Genomic DNA, 19230 nt, shown 5'->3' with positions numbered 1-19230 from the left:
TTAACGTAAGACAACCCGATGTTAAATATGAATTTATTGTCCTGCCAAAAATGATGAACAAAACCATGCACTGTTGAAAAGAGCGAGCTCTGTGCAGCGTTTCCTGGAGATAGTGGATAATCAATACTTTAATAGTAATTCATTGAGGTAAAAGGAAGCTTGTTAATAGAGGGAAATTGTTACTCAGTAATTAAGCTTTGGATGCAGCTGTCATAGCACAGTAAAACAATTCTTCCAATTAGGTTTATGATTAAAAATGCACATGGTTTGGCGGAGCTGGCCTTGTTACAGTATACCAGAGAGGAAGAGAGATACTGCGTACTTCAGAACACATCTGTTTGGTGTACATGTGTATTGAAAGTGTGCGTGTGTGTGTGTGTGAGCGAGAGAGAGAGAGACGGAAGGAGAGGGAGAGAGAGGGATACCAACTCTCAGTCAGCCTAATCGATTCTCTCTCCCATCACACCCCTGCACGCACCCCAACTCACACAACAAAGACAACGCACATTGGATTAGTAGGTGAAGCACACCCTAACCCTTCCACTTCCACTTCTTTCACACGTACTAAGACACACACACACACACACACACACACACACACACACACACACACACACACACACACACACACACACACACACACACACACAGACACACACACACACACACACACACACACACAGACACAGACACACTGCCTTTGCTCCCACAGGGCCTGGCTTATGCATATAGCCAAGCTTGTCCTTGTGTAGCCATTTTAATCTCATGCACTGGGAGGTTTTAATCGCATTGACTAACACTAGAAGTGTGCGGATCAGATGTACCGGGTGAAGCACCTAGACATAATTATACCTGGGGAATTACCTCATCTCACTGTGCACCACAAAGCACAGGATCCTCACTGCCGCAGAGGCGCACGAGATGTATAGACACAAAGTGGCTGCGGAGGTGTTGTTTGTTGCCTGATCTGTTACTTTGCCAGAGCTCTCTCCTCCCCGCAGTACCGGGAGGATAAGCATCACTTTGACAGGTCTCACATGCACAGCGTTTATGTTGATGTAAAAACACTAGAGCGCTAGTCTTTTAGGACACATGCAGCTTCCTACCGGATTCATCATCTTTTTTCTTATTTAGAGGAAATGAGGGAGAAAATAAGAACATGAGCTGAAACAAATTTAAAGTGAAATGGTGACATGTTGCACAGTTTTATCAATTCTCACCATGGACGCGCTACAGCTGGGGTCGTGCTTTGTGAAAACATTTCTTTGAAACACGGAAAATTGGGGAGCATGTGGGTGCATTGTGGTCGGTTTAGAAAAAGCCAAAAGTGGCCGCGGCTGCCTGCCTTTACACAATTCAATGCTTCGCACAGTGTGAAGGTATTTTTAGCCGTGCCGTTCTGGATCAGCATCTCGCTGTTTCTGGCTGGATATAATAGAAGCCTGATCAGAAGCACACAGACATACCTAGTTGTCACAGCTAGCTATGTCCTGTGTGACTGGTGTGATGTCACACTGATTATTCCTCGTGTCACATGGATAGGTATGGCAATGGCAGGGGTAATTATGGTGGCTAGAGTGGGGTGGGGGGGGTGCTGGATGAGTCAAGGCTGGATGTCTTTGAGTTCCTGGATATTTCTACTAACTAACAGGAGGAAAGAACAGGAGCTGGGCTGAGACCCTGAGGTAGGGAGACAGGAGAAAGGAGGTTTCTTACATGATGGCGTTGACGTGGCGGTCCAAGCGAGGGGAGGTACAGCCCAAAATTTCTCCTGGTGACAGAGGGCGACACTGTGGGACTATCACATCGTAATCTGGTTTGAGGGCTGTGTTCACAGCCTGTAGCAAGGAGGGAGGGAGAAGGAAAGAGTTAGAGATTCACATGTTTTGACCAGCTTACTTTTAACCCTTTCCCTTGGATTTGGAGTAGCACCAGGTTTGGAATGACTCTTCAAGTATTAACTTATGAGGTCAGGAAGTAACCGTTGGATGTCTTTCATGACTTGTACACATCATTAGAAGTTGATAAACAGACACAAAGAACTAAGACCGGCAAAAAGTGTGCAGATGGCAAGAGATTTTTCTTCTCATGTTGTTTGACTGCGGATCAAATTACGTTTTAAGAGAGGGATAGAGGGTAAGAGTAGACAACCATGGGAAGGAATGGAAGAGGCTTCCCAAACAGGTCAATAATGATACAAATGAAAAAAGTGGAGAGCCTAACCCCAAACCCCAACCTTGTTTAACCTAGTGTTGCCTCACCCTAACCATCGTCTGTACCTTAATCTGTCCCTAGCCTCTTTTCCTAAACCTAAACTTTTTAAACTTTTCTCAACCCAACCTCTTCTGTTGGTACTTTAACTTGCCCCAGCCTTTCTTGCAAAGCCCTCCGGATTACCATGTGTCTCAGCATGTCTTCCCTTGCAAATATGCCCAATGTCAATTGTTGTTGTGTTTAATGTGTGTTCATCTTAAAGGATCACATAGCCAGTGCCTTGTATCAATAGTGAAAGCATTCCACTATTGTATTTAAGGTTTATGTTATGAAAAAGCAGGAAGTGACAGCATATATAGTCATAAGCATCTCGATGCGCCAAGCTTGAAATGAATCCAGAGTAGCTGCTGATCCAAGCCTTTTTTTTGTGTTTCGGTTGCCATTGACTGTCTGCATTTGTGAGAAAGTGAGAAATATTTATATGCTAAATATGTGTATTTAAGGAGGCCCCTCTGCTTTTTTTCTTTGTATTAAAGACTAGATGGCAACAGAGAAAGAAGGCACAGAAAATTGTTGCAATTGAGGTGGAAGATGAATGAAAATGAATATGTATGCAGAGGGTGAAAAGAAGTGAAACGATGGAAGGATCGACAGAAGGCAATGACGCAAAAAATGAGAGAGGTCGGAAAAGATTACACTGAAATTGGGCCTCTGAAGTAATCTTGAATGGGTCATGCATGACACTAATTCTCCCCGAGATTTAACTCCCAATATGATCCCTTATGGTTCAATGCATGAATTCATGATTTTACAAAGCAGAGAAAGAAACTGTCTACCTCAGGGCATGTCACACTAAAAAATAAAAGGAATTACCGCCTTGCGGTTGTATGCCTCCGTGCAGCAGTCAAGTTGCTGCTGCTGAGCTGTGGCGTTGAAAAATGGGCAGAACATCTTTAGCACAGTATTATGATTTCACAGTGCATTTAACCTCTGAGCTTTTGGATAGCAAATATCAGAACTTCGTTATTTTATCCTATTCGACATTTGTGTAAAATGTTATGCTAATTTTCCAATAAACTCCTAAGTTATCGCCAAAAATGTGTTTTGTGAGGTCACAGTGATCTTTGGCCACCAAATGCTAATCAGTTCATGATCGAGTCATGGTGGACATTTGTACCAAATTTGAAGAAATTTCCTCAATGTGTTCTTGAGATATGGTGTTCAAGAGAATGAGATGCCATTAGGTCACAGTGACCTTGACCTTTGACCTTTGTCCACCAAAATCTAATCAGGTCATCAATGAGTCATGGTGGACATTTGTATCAAATGCAACTAAATTCCCAAAAGGCATTATTGAGGATATCACATTCACAAGGATGGGATGGGTGGACGGATGAGCAGCTGGACAACCCTGACGCCACAGCTGTCACCGGCGCGGAGGCATAATAACAATAAATAGATTTAGATAATAACAATATAACCACATTAGCAAGAGTGCTCTAATACTAAATAAAAATGAACTCTTCGAAACACCTAAAAAGCAAAGTGAGAAGATTAGAGAGCAAACAATTACAGCAAAAAAAAGGCTGGAGGTGGGACGATAAATAGAGCGATTTAAGGCTAATTTAAGGCAGTCCACAGGGAATATGCGTGAACTCTCAGCATCTCCCGCCCATACTGTGTGACCTCAACAAGCCTACGCACCATAAGACATAAAGAGTGAGATGGAGGCACACATGCATACAGTACACAAGTCAAAACACGGAGACATATGCACACGTATACACATGGATGCACTCAAACACCCCGACATAAAATATGACCCACATGGGCAGAGAGAGAGTGTGGTTTAAAAATAACGGCGGTTACATTAGTGAAGAGTGGTGTTGGTCCAACAAATGAAAGCAGCAGAACGCATTATGGAAGAGCCAGTCTGAAAAAAAAGAGGACGTTCTTTAATACTATAGCTGCTGCCACTGCTTATGTAAAGAGCAGAGATGAGCACGACGCTGAACCGAGAGGCCTTCCGAGTTCATTGCACCTTTTAAATCCAAAATAACTGCAGTCGGGTTTCTCAAACCCACACTTGAACTGAGCTTAAGTGTTCGGTGAGAGCTTGTTCATGAAAGCCAGGACCAGAAAAGTGTACTGTACAATGCACAGAATGGCTGGGTATGTGTGTAACTGTGTGTGTGTGTTCCTATACTGTACAAAACATAAATAGTTGGGTGAAACGGGAAATACACATCGAGGTAAAGACACAGAATCCTTCCCCAGTACGTCATCTCTCTCTGACACAGACATGGACTCACCCACGTCCACACAGAATCAGACAGACCCAGCGCTTAATCACCTGCAGTGCTGCCACAAACTGAATTGTGCTGACGAGTGCCAGAGATTGTCCAGGGGCGAAGTTGAACTTGACCGTGTCCAGGAAGTGTGCATTGTCCATCTGGATATCCACAAACACATATAGCATCTTAATACCCGCTGTGGAGTCTATGGGGACTGCAGAGAGAGATGAAAACAAAAAGAAAGACAGATGAATAATTCACTCTGTTATGTCAGGTAAGCCCGTGGTATATACACTATTGATGGTGCCTCGAACATTAACACGCAGCACATGTTCAGTGATACAGCTATATAGGAACAGTACGTGCGCATACATAGCTCGCAGTGGGCGCCCGCGTGGTATAACTGAAACACATTCAGCGTGAATCTCCAGCAGGAACTGATGCAAAGACCTCAATTATTTAGGGAAGGAGAGGGACACATGCGATTACTATTAATGCCATTAATTTCACAGGCCATTTGCTACGCAGCCGGGCTTGGGAGTGGTAGCTAGAGACGTGCTGAGTTAGATGCCGAAAAAGGCGGAGAGAGTCCAAGAAAATAAGGGGGAAAGGGCACCGGCTAAGGAAGAGGGATTATGGTTTGCGTTGATCATCATAATTATTCTTCCTCTTGTGTTACATTTAATTTGCAGATCAGGAGCAAGGGGACTTTTTTTTGTTATGATCAAGCTAATGGCCCATTATGGTGCAAATGTTTCATGAGCGAGTGCAGCTCACTTGATGGCCTAGATTAAAGCAACATTCAGAGAGGGAGATAAGGGAGCAAAATTAGACAACCGGGGCAGAAAACAGAGAAGGGTGGACTGGGAGAGACCGAAGATGTGTGAGATAATCTTCTTTACAAAGGACTGAAGGCAGATGGGATGGAAACCAGGAGCGAGGAATGAGAAATTCCATTGAAAGTAGGCTTGGAATTGCTGGAATTCAATACGGGGGGTGGCGATATGTGATTTAATAATGTACCATATACATTCCAAAAGATAGGACATGGGAGAGAGGGGTGGAAAAAGTAATAGGATACTGTGTGTGTGCGTGCGGATGTGTGTTTGGGGGCTGGGGTGGGTGGGCTGTCAATTAACTGGCAACAGAAGTGATGAATGGGCTCACATCTGTGCAGAGAGGGATGGATAGGGATTTTAAAAAGGTAGGCTTCACTGCAGGCCACATGTTGAGCGAGAAACCAAGGAGTTAAATATATCATGAGGCTAAAAAGGGTTGGAGGAGTTGAGTACAAGACGACCAGACTGAGGCTTACAGCTGTCTGTTGCTTGTTTAGAGGCACTCCCAAAACGTAAAGGGCAAAGAAAAGTGACATCGATCTGTGTTCGCATTAGCATGGTAGCCTGAGAGCACTTAGACTCTGCAATTAGAGACACAGTCAATGAGATGGACAGGACTCACTTGACCCATCAGTGGTTTGATTCATCTGTGCATTATAGCAGTAAGGTCAATCAGTGGAGCTGCTTATTAGCACCCATGTAAACAAATATGCAGGCACAGTCATAACAAACAGGACTTGGAAAAGGTTGGACATAATGTCATACCTGCTTGTTTACAAATGGCTTGTTTACCAATCAATACGCACTAGCAGTTCCATGCTATGCTGTGCATGTAGACAGTTGTATGAATAACACAGCACTCATTTGGCACCTTAAACATACAGTCCTGAAAGGAGCTATGCACAATTTGTCGCAGTGAGACTTTAGGTATATCCGAATGTTTACGTCACTGATGCAAAATCTGATGCAAGTCTGAGAGGACAGTGGTAATGGAGGTGATCTGCGGGTGAAAATAAGACTGTAAGCCCCATTATTATGTTTGGAGGTTTTTCAATATAAAAGAAACTGGATCGAACACACTCTGATGTTTGCGACCAGATGATTGGAACAGGTGCTGATGCATGTCAATGTGTCCTGGTATTGTTTGTTGTTGTTGTTGGATTTATCATTGTTATACGATATGAGAAATCAATTAGGAATGGTTGGTGAACTGTGACGGCGCTCTACCTGAATTTCAAACTAGAGTGAGTGGTTTCCATTTTAGTCTTACACTTTCAGAACAGAGAAATCTATCTACATATCAAAAGGTGGTGGGCAAATATAATATTCTGCTATGACCATTTTGTTCATGAAAAGTTTTCAACCTTTTTTTTTTATGTTTTGTTTATGTGTAGCCTACAAAAATATGAGCCACTTATATGACATGTACAAGGGACAGTAACATAAGCTAAAGTTTCAGCGTACACCTTTTTGGTCAACATCTTTTTTTGTTGTTGTTTATTTATTTCTATGGGCATGCATTATGGAAAATTGCTGACCTGAACTGTATCTTCTAATGTTAAAAAAGTCAATTCATAAAGAACTAAAAAAACACAAATAGTTTTCATTAGATGGGCCATTAACTTCTTGTGGCAAACTACTGACCATTATATCGTCCACTGCAATAATTTCAATGTGTGCGGAGGGGAGCAGAGGGCTCAGAGGGAACAACAATAATAATCTGAGCAACAAATTAGAAATGTGACTTGCAGGCTTATTGTGTTAATGCAGCTATAGAGTCTCTTCATGGGGTGTAATGTGTCCTGTGGAATGAAATAAGTAAAATACATCTAATAATACACAAGTAATCGAGAAAAATATTATTTATGTGGCACACTGCATTCCAGGTGGAAACATAATGTGCTGCATAGAGCGTGGGCCACCGCGGAGGCTGCAGCGACAGAACTATGTGGATGGTGTAAAGCAAAACAATGTAAAATGTAAAACATTCGAGAAAATATAAATAAAACACACACATAAATAATAAATGTTAAAAAACATTCTGACCACAAGCTTAAATATAAATAATTAAGATAAACAATTGACCAATGAAAAAATAAAGACACGAGGAAACTAGGGCTGCACAATCCTTCAGTCGTTTGAATCACAATTTTCATTTTCCCTGAAAAAACTATTAAAATCATGATGATGTGACAATTGCTGGGGTCCGTACCAAACAATCACGTGTTTTTACATCTGGAGAACAAGATTTGTTGGGCAGGGCACCTCTGCAGCACTACAGTACTTTATTATAATGCTGTTTTTTCACACATTTTTCACCTTTATCATAAAATTGCAGCTCCTTGCAATTTGGATATTGCAATTGGCCATTTGTGGTTTTGGATAAAGTTCGGATTAATTTTGTAGCCCTAACTGAAACCAATGAAAGAAAAAAAAAATAAAATTAATTAATATCGGCGGACGAGACTGAAAGGCACATTTAAAAGCAATAGTTTTAAAAGAGGACAGCCTTGGAGACAACCTTATGTTACTGGGTAGGACACGCGTCTATGGATGGAAAGTGTTAACTGGCCTGTTATTCAAAAGTGTCATGCTGTTCCACATAAATAACACAAGCTCAAACTGAAGTTGGGGCCTCGGGTAAGTTTTGCTTCACAAAGCTCTTCTGAAATGAGTCATTCAACCAAAATAGTGAGCACCTGTTTATGATGTGGACGGAGCTCCAGTAACACTCACAGCTATGGCAGCTGGCCTGGCATTATCTGAGCAAGGGTGTCATCTCTTGCCAGCTTCATTTCTCTCCAGGTGCTTTTTCCATTTTGGTAAATAACCACAATGAAATAAGACTGGGAAAAAAAAGTAGCATTTTGGTTCCTCTCTCTCTTGCCCACTCACTCTCTTATCATTTCCTTTTTTATTTGTGTTTTTTTTGTTCAGACTAGTCAGATATTCACCTACAAAAATGCTTCAACCTCGCTGAGGTTAAATTAAATCCCCACGGCTCATGGCAGCAAATATTATCCATCCATAATATTGTCCATCCATTATAATGACGAAAGTTGAGATGGCACCATTATTCAAAAGTAGATACCGCAGAGGAAATAAAAGGGGAATGAAGGAGGGAAGGACAGACAGTTTCTCTATGAATCAGTTAGAACACAGTGTCTTCAATCTCCCACAGGTGTCCGACGATGTCCCAATGATTGTGTGATGAAGGTCAGAATCACATATGCACTGGCACACTCGATTAGTTGAGAATCTGAAGTCGGCTCCATTTCTGTGAAAATCTCTTCCATAAATCATCTGATCTGAACTTCACAACTCACAAAGAATTGATCTTTGGTGTCTTTATCTCGGCCTCTGTTGGTTTTTTCGGGGTGTAAATGGGAATGTGTACACATCTAAACACATGCATGCGCTCACATAACTCCTTCACAAATATCGTTCACACAAACAAAAAACAAAAAAAGTACAGACCGACACAGGGAGAGCTTTTCAGTGTATTAACATTCTGTTGGTCATTTCTGGTATTTGGGAGAGGTGCGGTTGTTCTGGCAGGGATGTATCAAAACTATTGATTTAGCATTTCCTCCCATGTTCTGCAAGAGACAGACAGCGAGGGCGATGGTGAAGGTCCTCAAGAACTGCATGAGGTTTTCAAAGGACGGCTCTAATGCATGTTCCCCATTGATCTGCAGGCTAAATGTGATGTCCAGGCTCCAAAGGTCTGATATGCCTTCCGTACTACAGCTGGGCTGGTTACGTTTTCCGCTGATCGATAGCTCCGTCTGTTGGTCTGTGCTCCGACTTCTCTTTCCCGCAGCACAGTGTGCTCAGGTGGGAGTCCTTGATGCTTGCTCACTTCCTCGTTGTGGTATAATCTGCATGCAAAGCGAAGGAGAGGCACAAACATTCACACAGACAGGTAAGAACACTCACTGAGACAGCTGTGGCCGTAGTGCACCATGAAATCGGCTCCCAGTGCTCGGGCGGTGAAGTCGTCCACGCAGCAGGCCCCGTACGTCACGTCCCCCATCACGATGGTATCCGCCTCCGTGAACCTTGGGTGTACACACACGGAGACACTAATCAGCACAGTAACAGACCATGTGCACGTTGTCACGATCCTTACCATAGTGATCAATACACATAGCATGCCAAGCACGGTGTGATTATGAGAGGGGCTGAATAAGATCAATCGCTATCCACTTGCTGCAGATAGAGTACACCATATAGTATCTGACAGTGTTGTCAGTCGATGAGTGACTCACAGCGTATCAGGGTAACACAGTCCTATTCTTTTGCTCCTCATGACTGGCAGCCAAAGACCCAAGTGCGGCACAAGCCGTCTGGTATTTAAAGACCTGCCAGATGAGGGTTAATAGGTCACCAGTCAGCCTGGCCACGGACAGGAGGGTACACAAAGGGAAGAAGAAGCAGGAGATGAGGGCTCGGACTGGTACACATAAGCAGATTAGCGATTGTGCGGGCCGTTGTTAGTCTATCTATGGCCCGGATTCACTGCGCATCTGCCTGGAAGAGCAGAAACTGCCTCAGCAACAGTTAGTGTCTGTAGCACTGGAAGAAAAACTATTCAGACTAGATGCTTTATGCCACAAGTAGGTTACAGCGCGTAGCACAGACCACTTGGGCCCGACGTTCCACTTTGTGGCTGTAATAGAACAAAAATCATGGCCTCCTTGAGAGGAAAAGTGCCAAATTACACAGGCATCTGTGGACCCAGATCTGTTGGAATGAATTGCAGATTGCACTACAGAAAAACAAGCTCCTTCTTTTATTGTCCTTTATGGGGGAATAAAATGCTAAGTAAACCCATAAAGGCTTAGTAAAATGAATAAAAGCTGAGAGTAACAGGGAGGAAGCCCAAATGAAGAGAAGCTTGAGGCATTGTCGCGGAGGGAAGACGGGTAGACGAGGGGGTGGTTGTAAATGGTAGTTTTTGCCAGGTATTCGTGGCTGTATTCTGACAGATTTAGGCTAGACAGAAGGGGTAGAATAGAGATGAGACAGAGGGCTCGGGGAGAGGAGGGAAGTGATAAACAGACATGGCTGCACACAGAACAGCATCTGTAGCAACCAACAGACTCTTAGTAATGTGTCTCCTGCTGCCCAATCTTTCAACCCACATCCACTCTCTCTGTTTATTCCTCGCTCTGCTCCTTGCAGAGGCTTCAGACAAAGTTTCTATTTAGCCTTTCCTCCCTCATTTTCTCTGATGTAATCTCTGGTTTGTTCTCTCTGGGCCCCTCATCATTGTCCCAGAGTTTTCTGTGTTTCTCTCTCTCTCTCTCTCTCTGCCTGTTTCCCTGTCCCTTTTCCTCTAATGGCTGCTCTCGAGTGAAGGGCAGCGCAGGCCAGCTGAGCCCAGGAAAACACGGAGCGAGCGACTCATCTGGTAAATAAATATTTGCCTTCGAAGATTCGAATCAATTATCCCCTCTCTTGTCAAGGTGTTGATTTTCTCGGCGTCTCTTTGCGCTGCGTACACGTGCGTAAGCGGCCGGCAGCAGGATGGTAATTACGGGTTACTAAAAATCACATAATCACATGGCCAGTTTGAGTTCTGTTAACTCATGCGCTAGTTTGCTCATTCTCTGCAGCCCATTGTAATTTCATCACAGTCCGCTGACTTCGTTTGGAGTTGCATAAACGTGCATCAACCTTACTGCTAAAAATACACAGCCTGCCCACCAGTAAAAAAGAGAGAGACTATCCCCTGCAATCCACTGCAGACCGTGCAGAACCATCTACAATGCAAAACACAAGCACTGCAGAAGATTATTGAATCTAATCAGCAATCTATCTGCCAGCAATACCATTATCATGTTATCTCCATTGGCAGTGCAGTGCATATTCTAGTCATTTCCTGAGTGAGTACACTGAAATTTCATGGTAATAAATGCTAAGAATCTGATTAAGAGGCCCATCAGAGACGTGACGCTACTGGGACATGGGCAGAGTAATTACTGGGCAGCATATAGTCCCACATCCCACTGGGAGGGAGGAAAAACAGGGAAGATGGGAAGATAGAATGAAAGAACCTTTGAGTGAAAACTGTATCAATGCTAATCAAATCCTATTTCTAACACTCTCTATCTCACACAGGACGAACTATATGACTGGTGGATATATATATGAAGCACAAATGTCCTCCAAAGCCTCCTCAATTTCATTTATTCCTCTCTGTCCTGCTTGTGCTCATCTCTAGTATCAGTCCCCTTTCCCCGTTTCCCCCGTTTCCTTCAGTATATCAGCGCTGGTTTTCACTCATCTTTGGGTACTCTGTTCAGCCATTGCAACTGAAATGTCATTAAGATCTAATTAAGATGTCAGGGAAGCTTCTGAACTCCATAACAGCCCTTGTTAATTAGCTCTTTAGCATACGGCTCAATATGTGTGAGAAATTGCCAACTGATTGGAATCTTTGTTATAAAAACCACTGCGCTGGTGTGGGCCGCAAACACAAGTGTAGGAGCAGACTGCATATATACGGTACATATGCACACTGTGGATCGAGTGCCAGCGGACAGTTTCACTGCCTATAAACAGGTTCAGCAGCTGGTATGTTTTATACAAATAACATCTCACTCATCTCCATTAGAGTCGCCGCATAGGCATGAAAGCAGATTAATCTTTCTGCTCCCGTCCTCTGGAGATGATATACTTTTCCGACTTTGACAGGAATTTCTTCTGATGCCGGCATGAAAGAGGAACTTGTTGGCACCGGAGTCTTACAGCTCAGAGATGCTGCGGCAGACAAAGAGAATGAAAAACTTCTCCCGTCTCCAAACCGTCCTATTAGCACCCACAGAGCCATTCTGTCGCAGATTACACTCATCTTGCTGATGAAAATTACTAGACTGAATTGAACTAAAAGGAATCCAGCATGTGTTTGAATAACTGAGGTTTATTATGGTTTCAGTGTTGTGGGAAGTTGGAGGTAATTTTCACTCTGACGCTCAGTTTTACTCCTCAGTTTGAGAAAGCATTACAGTTTAAAAAGGCTCTTACATGGACACCCTTATATTCAAGGACTGCTTAAAAAACTAACATATTCAATTCCGAACATTTGAAAGTTGCATTATTTAATGGGCTGGCGGAACAAAAAGGATAAATGATGCATTTTCTGGATGTAAATATCCACTTGTGTGTTTGAAGGAGCGTTCTTTATTCAGGGAAAATGGACTGTCTGGGTTTTAAGCAACAGCGCTTCACACATTGACACATTTAAAATGTTCATACCTGGAGGGTGTCATATATAATATCAGTCCTCTATTCAGACAGCTGTGGTTTTTATACATTCCCAGTGTCACACTTAAAGAGATTTATCAAAGTTTGAAGCTTATCTCTGATGCAGGCATTAAAAATGTTCTCAAAGCAATGATGCCAATGTGCCAGACATGTTTAAAGTTGTAAATGCACTTTATTAGATACTTCCATAGTTGCTATAATTTATAGACAGTTGCCATGATTTGTTTAAGTGTAGCTGAAAGGATAACATCACCCAAAAATGAAAATTCGTTGTTATCTAAACACCTCCATGCCGGTGGAAGGTCGGGTGAGGTTTCATAGTCCACAAAATATTTCTGGAGCTTCACAGCAAAACAGCATTTAGCATTCTGTAGGTGGGGACTTGTTTTAAAGTCAACCGAAAAAAACCCCCAACATAAAATGGCTCCATACAGCTTGTCTGGCATAAGCTGTATGAGTCCAAGTCTCTGGAAGCCCCACTTCAGAGGGGATGCGAGCTACACTTTTAGCTTAGCAGCAACAGTGAAGATTTTGGCTTAAAAAAGGGTGTAAACATCTTTTCAAATCAATTTGGGATTTCAGGGCTTCTGGAGACTTGGATTATGCAGAGCGAGCTGTACAGAGCCATTTGTGTGAAAAAAGTGTTTTTTGTTTTTTTCAAAACGAGTCCCCATCTACTTCAGTTGTTTAGGAGAGATGCAACAATGCTGTTCTGCTGTGAAGCCCCAGAAATGACTTTCCACAACAGATTTTCCATCGCCACGGGGATGGGTAGATAATGACAAAATTTCCATCCTTTTTTTTTTTTGGGTGAACTTACTCTCCAAAGTGTCAGCTATAATGAAAAACCGGCTACATGCTGAAAAATAAAGACTCACTGGCACCAGATAAAACACAAACAAGTAATCAAAGAACACCCCCCCTGCGATTTCACTGGCTGTCAGCAAACTTTTTCTATGTCTGGATTGTCCTCTAAATAATTGTCATTGCTCTGCTAAATTGTTTGAACAGTTAATCAGTCTACCTGCTTGACTTCACTGTATCAACAACACTGTTTTCTCAAACTTCAGTCTTAATTTAGATTAAACGCTGTGGGAAAACACAAACAATAGGCATATTCAAAACACTCACACATCAATCACATCAATATTGAAGCACTGAGTCAAACATATTAATTTTGTCAGTATTTAACAGCACTACAATGAGCATTATGTTTAGGCTTTCTCAAATACTTATGTTTTCCTGTCCACCACTCCACCTTAACTGTACCGGAAACGGGGTTAAGTGCCTTGCTAAAGAGCAACACCGAATGGAGAATGAAGTGAAAATGTTACTGCTTGACTTTGCAACCTCCATTTTTTCCTACTGGTCTGCTAATGTGAAGGAGGCAGAGGTAAAAACAAAACCTCTTATGACTCTTATGATGCTTCACTATCCTGATGCGCTGAGTGCAATCAAGCCCATTTAAGAAGAATAACAGGCTCTCATAAGCTGCATTAGTGCTGATTGTCATGCATTTATGCATTTGCTTGGCAAGTGTGTGGATGGTCAACAAGCCAGTGAGACATAAAAAAAAAGGGAAAAAAATGGCAACAAGTGAACTTTTCACAGTTATCTGCCATCATCAGGTGGGCTCATCCAATTTGCCTATTTGCATGTTTCCTTATTTCCCCGCTGATGTGATTTAATTTGTTCAGCAGTATCTTTGCTAGCCAAGTGCAACATGGGTGAGAAAATAATTAGAGCTTTTCCAAGCATTCCAGGATTTTTAAGTTTTTGCATCCTTTGGGGTCAAAAGTAAATGTCACTTCTTTTGTGGCATCGGTATCTAATGGTAATTTCCATGGTACAAAATGAGTTTTTGCCATCTGATTGCATTTAATGATGTAAAGTTATTATGGGGAATACCAGTAACGAACCATATGTTACTCTGGCAGCAATATAGCTTGGTAGTTAGCACTGTCCTCTCACAAAAGACAGTTTTGGCTTTAATCTTCAGCCAAAGCCCTTTCTATATTGGAAGCTCGAATGTACTCCCGGTGGGTGCGTGGGTTTCGTCCAGGGACTCTGACTTTTCTCTCATTCTCCAAACACATACAAATGGTTTTGTTACTCTAAATTGCCAAGCAGCATTGTGAATATGTTGACCTTGATGGATAGGAAATCTATCCAGCCTCTCACTCAGTGAAGGCTCAGATGGACTATCTCAGCATCCTCTAGAGTGCATTTTAACAATACGCAGTTTTACCATGTGTTTCTTTACATGTCTGGCCAACTCATTGTGTTATCGGAGTTCTGTGGTATCCACACAAAGACATATTAATATACAGAAAATATCCTGCAGAGTACAACTAAAGAGACTGGGGTCTTTCTCACATCATAGTTAATCTGCAGCTGTTAATAGGCAAGTGAACTTTACCATGCACATATTAACATTTACAGTAAAAAATACTATAGTAAGACACCTGCTGATGCAGGTGGCTAACAAGCACATGTTACATAACTAGCTAACACATACACTGATCAGCCACAACATTAAAACCACTGACAGGTGACCTAAATATCATGTTACAATGCAATGTTCTGCTGGGAAACCTTGGGTCCTCGCATTCATGTGGATACTACTTAACATGTATCAACCACCCATACACTGCTAAAAAACCAAGTACACCCCCTCATGGTAATGGCACTTCCTAGTGGCAGTGTCCGCCCCAGCAGGACAATGCTCCCTGCCATAGCACAAAATCTGCTCAGGAATGGCTAAAGGAACATGATAAAGAGCTCAAGGCATCAACCTGGCCTCAAAATTTCCCAGATCCCAATCTGATTGAGCCTGCATGGGACATAATGGAACGAGTCTGATCCTCATAGGCCCAACTTGCAACCCTCAGAATTTAAAGTATCTGCCGCCAACACCCTGGTGCCAGACACCACAGGACACCCCCAGAGGTCCTGTTTCAATGCCTCAATGAGTCAGAGCCAAGTCCAATCAACACTGGGGCCTCCGTGGATTCGACTTGTTCCAGCACTGCCCACGAATGGTTGATGTGATTGGGATTTTAGAAGTTGGAGGCCAGTTCGACATGTTGAGCTCTTTGTCACATACCCCAGGTGGTTTTCTGTGCAGTTTTTGCAGTGTTGCAGGGCCCACGGTCCTGCTGGGGGGGGCATTACCGTGACAGGGTGTACTTGGTCTGCAGCAATGTTTGGGTGGGGGGTATGTGTAAAGTGGCATCCACATGAATGCCAGGACCCAAGATTTGGGTTGTGCATTTGATTGTTGTTTGATTGTTGTTGTTGTAAGACAATCAATGGTATTTACTTCACCTGTCAGCGGTCTTAATGTTGTGGCTGATCGTATATGTGATTGCATACACACTGTATGTGACAGTATGGTCTGAGTTTTCCATTTTCACCAATAAATCAGCCAATACCAACAGGTGCCTAAATTATATGATCATTCATTTGATAATCATGATGGCCTCTCTCCATGTTCAAATTACAAAACCAGCACTGATGCATCTATTACTTTTACCTTCTATTTTATTAATAAGCCAATTGAAAGTTGTTGTAGCGATAGCTAGTGAGTAGAATTGTTTATTTTCTATGTTGTCACTATGCATCATAATGTGCACTTCTTTCACTGCATCAAACCCAAATTTTGTCTTTATGCTGTTTATATATAAATATCGCGGGACCTTTGACAGCTTCACCTGGTGTGCTAGGAGGCACTAAATGAGAATCTCAGTTCACTTCTGCTTTCCCTCTTGAACACAGCATGGTATGAAGACACAATCTCTTCAAATGAAGAGAATCTGATGTGCCAAACTTGTGTGGGCACAGTCAGATGATCCCTTTAACTGCTCCGGTGCCTATTTATGATATAATGGGAAATGTCAAAAGTTTCCAAAAGATCCACAGAGCTACTCTGATACAGTTTACTCTTCTTCAAAGAATCTTCTCTGCCATTGCCATCTCAATAAAATGGCTTTTAACTGGAATAGAACATATAAGGGTCTTAACTGTATCCCTCTTAAGTGATTCAAGGTCTTTAAACTGCACTTACTTGCCCTTGTACAGACATTTATATCAGGTAGAGGTGTCATTCGGAGAACAAGTTAAAGAACTGTTATATGTGACTGACCTTTCCGTTGCTAAGAATGTATCCAACGTTCATTTTCAACTTTGCTTTAACTTGACTTTTATTATGGCACTGAAAATAGTTCAGGTAACAGAAGAACAGCAGAAAAAGACTGTGAGAGTGAGAGTTTTAACATATTTTGAGCATGTTGATTTATGTAGGAAAAACAGAACAGCTGTGAGCCATTACGCACAGGCACAACTCGACTTAAACCGCCTTTGTGCGTGTTTGTGCGCACACATTTGAATGACGTGAATGAATCACTGTGAAGCAAGAGAATGTAAATGAGTGGAGGGATTAAAATGAGGAGAAGGTAGCGATTTATCGTTTTTTTGAGAATCAGCAACTCTACATTCAAAAAGAATGCTTTAAACGAATGTGCTCCAATGTGATGTACCTCGACTCACCCGGTGAATAAAAACACAGGACGGATTACACTAGACCTTTGGCACTATTCTTACTCCATAAAGGACAGTCTGTATTGTTACTGTCTCTCCTGGCAGTCGAAGAAGAAGGTTGCAGTACACTGCATTTGACTGCGCTGCCAGGGAGATTTTTACATCTGAAGTCTAATAATAGCTGAGGCAGCAGACCGGTTTCATAGGAAACAAAGTGACAAGCAGGTCAGCAAGGTGGGTACAGGTGCAGCAGCACTGCTCTTGCACAGTCGCCACTGATATGCTTCGGGCGGACAGCTCAAATGAGCATATGTGGCACACTTGCACACACACATACAGACACAAGCTTACCTTTCCCTCTATGCAAATACATGTGTGAATTAATTCCTACGTCTGGCTACGGCTCATCTTTTATTCCATTACATTTTAGACCTCAGCCCACATCAGGCCATTGTGTGTCTGTGAGTGGGCTTTGGCACGGGGCAGAGCAGATTGGCCCGGGAAAAGAGGATTCACCCGAAAGTGGCCAGCTAGCTGAGTAGATATGGACCATCGTCATTTCCTCCGTAAATGGAGTTCAGTTAAGGTAAATGAGGACGAAAAACTAGAAAATCAGGGAGAAAGGAGCAAAATTAAAGTCCGGTGGAAGAGACGATATTGAGCAGGGAAAACAAGAGGACAAGCAAGTTGGAAAATGGGACAGGAGGAACATGAGAAGTGTTTACTGCACAAGACCATGAGAGAAACATCCAGAAAGTCAGGTACAGAGAGAGAGAGAGAAGGTGAGAGAGGGGTGATGTGGATGAGGAGCGGAGGACAGACTCCATAAGACAGATGAGCTGTTCGCTGCGGGTTTGTAATATTAGCAAATCTGATATCTGTAATCTGCTTTCTGCACATATAACATAGAAAATATCCTGACAAAGCGCTCCCCTCCAAAAATAAATTTGGCATGGGGCACTGGGCAGCAGGATTAAATGATCCCCACTCCCTCCCTCGTCGTGTATCTCTTCCACCTCAGTGTCTCTCCCTGCCTATTTCATTATATTTCATTGTCATATTGACACAGGAGTACTCGGCTGTCTGTCTTCAACGAGGAAAAATCTGGAGACAAACCCCCTAATGTAAAATATGACCGTCTAACAGCAGTCATTGAACATCTGCCAGGAGTGAATAAACAGACAGACGTGAGGCGGCGAGCACGGGTTGATGCTTAGACAGATGTTTTTAGTAATGCCATTAGATAATCCTTTAACTCTCTGAAAAACAAGATCATTACTGCTATTTCTGTGAGTGTATCTCATCTATTTGTCATGGCATTTATTCAAAAGCCTGAGCCACGGGTCATTATGGAAAAGCCTACAGCATTATCAAGATAGAGCCGCAAACTGCACAGCATAGCAGAGCGTGCTTAAAAGAGCTGCAATCCAATTTACTAAACAAAACACAATGATGATATGGCAACAGTTATTACAAGTGATGGTAGCGTTGCTGATAGTGCTCTAGGAGGTGAAAACTCAGGGCGAGGCCTACAACTAGAAACAGATCTAATCTCTCAAAAAATAATACAGAAAACTAAATCTAGTTTGACACAGTGGTTATCAGATCTGTGGGGGTGTAAAGACAGGATTCAGGATAAGGAGCCAGAGAGGACAGATAATGGGAGTATTAAGTGCTATCTTGCCTCCACAAGAACAGAAAGCTTCCTTAAAGCTGCATTTACTGAAACAGTTATTCACCTCTTGCATGGGTTAATTAATCGTATCATCGGGGGTCAAGGGAAGCCAACATGTGAATACTGTTTTTAGGGAGAAAATAAGTAAGAATTAAAGTAAAAGCAGCCATAATCAGTATTTCTATAACCTAAATTGATCAAATTACCACATGTGATGGGAAAGGAGTTGTTCATTGATCATTTTTACCTGACTCTGCAGTCTCTCTTGCCTCAATTGACCGTTTAACATCGTTCCGCTCATTGTTTTGGTTTTGTAGCCCACAACTTTATTGTTGGTTCACTCTCACTGCTCTCAAAGTGTTTTTTTTGGTCACAGGTGCCAGGTGTCGTTTTTTAA

At 42.5% G+C, this 19230-nt stretch overlaps 1 protein-coding gene across 1 annotated transcript in view; it reads right to left on the bottom strand.

Annotated features, from left to right (window-relative positions):
* dph1 (diphthamide biosynthesis 1) overlaps window positions 1-19230 on the bottom strand; it is a 60497-nt gene that overhangs the window by 14718 nt on the left and 26549 nt on the right. The window contains exons 4-6 of the mRNA XM_084350326.1: window positions 9287-9408; window positions 4568-4722; window positions 1717-1838 (exon numbers count right to left, since the gene is read on the bottom strand). Of these exons, the coding sequence (XP_084206452.1) occupies window positions 1717-1838; window positions 4568-4722; window positions 9287-9408 (399 nt within the window). The remainder of the gene's footprint in view (window positions 1-1716; window positions 1839-4567; window positions 4723-9286; window positions 9409-19230) is intronic.

Source organism: Pagrus pagrus, assembly GCF_965226575.1.
Source record: "Pagrus pagrus genome assembly, chromosome: 4".
NCBI lineage: Eukaryota > Metazoa > Chordata > Actinopteri > Spariformes > Sparidae > Pagrus > Pagrus pagrus.
The sequence above is the reverse complement of the archived record's forward strand: the minus strand, read 5'-3'. Positions and strand labels throughout refer to the sequence as shown.